Genomic DNA, 3131 nt, shown 5'->3' on the forward strand with positions numbered 1-3131 from the left:
AGAATAGTATACATAGTTTATTATTTTATAAGTGATCACTTTCAATATAAATGATATAAAAGCCGAGTAAATATCTAATGTTTCTTACATGCACTATTTTGGTGAATTCTCATATCTAGAAATTTCATATTTTTTCCCCATACATTTTCGACTCTGATACAATTTTTCATACAACTAATAATTATACAAAACCTCATTTAAAATACAGTTTGTATTAAATTTATTAACTTATACAATTTTAATTAATTTTCATACAAGTACTAATTTTATTAACTCACATAAGTTCCAGAATTTCATATAATAGTCTTATTAACTCATACAAGTAATAATTTTTCATACAAGTATTATATAAATAATTGTTTATTAATTCACATAAGTTCTAAATTTTCATCGATATTCTCAATGTGCAAAAAAAGTCAAGTAAATATCTAATGTTTCTTGCGTGCATTATTTTGATGAAATTTTATATTTATCAATTTCATATATTTTTTTTCATATAACTATATTTTCGGTTCTGCTAAAATTTTTCATACAACTAATAGCCTTTTTAACTCATAGAGGTTGTGAGTTTTCATATTAGTATAAAATTTATTACCTCATACAAGTTATAATTTTTCATACAAGTATTAGATTTAGGAACTCATATGAGTTCATTCGTTTTCATACAAGTAATTATCTTATTAACTCATGCAAACTATAATTTTTCATACAAGAAATGACTTTATTAATTCATAAAAACTATATATTTTAATATAAGTATTAAATTGATGAACTCATATAATTTCATCAGTTTTCATACAAGTAATATCTATATTAACTCATGAAAGTTATAATATTTGATGTATGTAATTGCTTTATTAATTCATGTAAGTTAGTTTCATTAGTTTTCATATGCCTAATTGTATCTTAATTAAGTTTCAAATTTTCATAGATTTTGCCAATGTACAAAAAAAAGTCGAGTAAATATGTAATGTTTCTTGCATGCATTATTTTGATGAAATTTCATATTTTTCCCATACATTTTCGACTCTGTTACAATTTTTTCATATAAGCAATAACCTTTTTAACTCATAGAAGTTATGAGTTTTCAATAATTTTTCATATAAGTAATAACTTCATTAGCTCATAGAAATTATAGATTTTCATATAAGTATTAAATTGATGAACCCATATAATTTCATTAATTTTCATATATGTTCATCAGTTTTCATATAAGTAATTGCCTTATTAACTAATACAAGTTATAATTTTTCATATAAGTAATAACTTTATTAAGTCATAGAAATTATAGATTTCCATACAAGTATTGAATTGATGAACTCATATAATTCCGTTAATTTCCATATAAGTTCATCAGTTTTCATATAAGTAACTAGCAATTTAGAGATTTGAATTTGAATACCTTTTTATTTACCTTAATGCTAAGGGATAAACAATATTTTTAGTTTTTTCATTCGGTGTGTAAATATATAAATTTTGTGGTGTCCCAACTCGTGAACAGGCGACGTATAATTGGCCATGTGAAAAGCACGAATTTTTCTAATCCAAACCCGCAATAGTTAATGATTGCCCTTGTGCTTTATTTATAGTTATAGCAAAGGCAAGACGCAAAGGGAATTGAAGCCGCTTGAATTCGAACGGTAAATCGTTGGAAATCGTCGGTATACGTGGAATCAGCACATCTTCGCCTTTGAATTTACCGCTGATGATTGTTGCCTCGATCAAATTCGGTGTTAATTTTTTTTATTATCACTCTGGTTCCGTTGCACAGTTTCGGCGCGTTCAAGTTCCGAATAAGCATCACTGGTGATCCAACTTTTAACGCCAACGAATGGGGAGGCATTCCAGGTGGCTCCAAAGAATTAAGAAATTCAGTTGGGTAATTAACAGCTTGATCTTTGTCCATTACTGTATCAATCGATTTAAATTCGACTGCTTCTCCTGGAATTTTTAATTGAATTTGACCGTTTAATTTACTAACATCATCGTTCTTCGGAGCTAAAATTGCACGTTCGCGGAGCCATTCCGGATTTCGGTAGTTGATCGTTATGTTCGGAAATACTCTGTCGATGACGTCTTGAATGCTCTGCTGCATTTGACAAAAGTTGGACGGAAATGATATCTTATTTGTTGTGCGATCAATATGAACTTTACCGTTTCCAATATCTAAAAGTTGCTTTGAAAATATTTGGGTAGACGTATCTTGCAGCAAATGCACTCACATATTTGTTGTGAGCGTAATTTTTTCGACATAGTTCCACAGATGCGATGCCTTTAAGCACGCGTTCAGCTCGTCTGCAGGCGTTGATCGTGGTATAACGGGTAATGTTTGACGAAAATCACCTGCAAGAAGTATAAGAGCGCCTCCCATCGGTTGGTCTTTTCCACGAAAATCTCGCAGAGTTCGGTCAAGTGCGTCGAGGGATTTCTTATGTGCCATGGTGCATTCGTCCCAAATTATAATTTTGCACGTTTTAAGGACTATGGCCATACCAGAGTTTTTGCTGATGTTGCATGTAGGTGTTTCGGTCTGGTGCAAATTCAATGGAAGCTTAAGTGCTGAATGCGCTGTACGTCCTCCATCAAGTAGTGTTGATGCAATCCCCGATGATGCCACTGCTACTACAAACCCATTTCGCATTCGAACTGACGCCAATATTAAATTGATGAGGAAAGTTTTCCCGGTACCTCCTGGAGCATCTAGGAAGATAATTCCGCCATCTCCTTTTGTTACACGTTGCATGATTTTGTCATAAGCTTTTTTTCTGATCAGCAACTAAAAACTCTTTTTGCGTTTGCACAAATCGTTCAAGCTGATTTGCACCAAACTGCTGTTCTCGCATCAAGTCTCTATCTTGTGCAACATTTCTATCTCGTGTCGGTGCTGGCATACCGAGTTGACAAAGAGCTTTGTTGTTGATTGACATGAATAAGTCCTCCATTAATATTAAAGCTTCATTGAAAATGTCATCCGAATATTCCTGACTTGGATCGCTTGCACGTGCTTGTCTTAGAATATCTTCACTGAGGCTTTAACGAAGCATTTCCCACAGTTGTCGAGGATTTGATGGTGCGCATGTTGTTAAATTATCGCAAACAAAGTTCGTATTTGCTTTGGATGGCACGTGAGT

The 3131-nt window shown here is 32.2% G+C and overlaps 1 protein-coding gene across 1 annotated transcript; it reads right to left on the reverse strand.

The window, feature by feature from the left end:
* Positions 1-1700: 1700 nt before the first annotated feature.
* LOC118757399 lies at positions 1701-2095 on the reverse strand (the record flags this gene model as incomplete). The annotated part of the gene is made up of 1 exon (XM_036492114.1): positions 1701-2095. A coding segment is annotated over exon 1 (395 nt), but the record flags the coding sequence as incomplete, so codon positions are not given.
* Positions 2096-3131: the final 1036 nt, after the last annotated feature.

The sequence above is a fragment of the Rhagoletis pomonella genome, unplaced genomic scaffold (assembly GCF_013731165.1).
Source record: "Rhagoletis pomonella isolate Grant_MI unplaced genomic scaffold, Rhpom_1.0 Rhpom_scaffold_17368, whole genome shotgun sequence".
NCBI lineage: Eukaryota > Metazoa > Arthropoda > Insecta > Diptera > Tephritidae > Rhagoletis > Rhagoletis pomonella.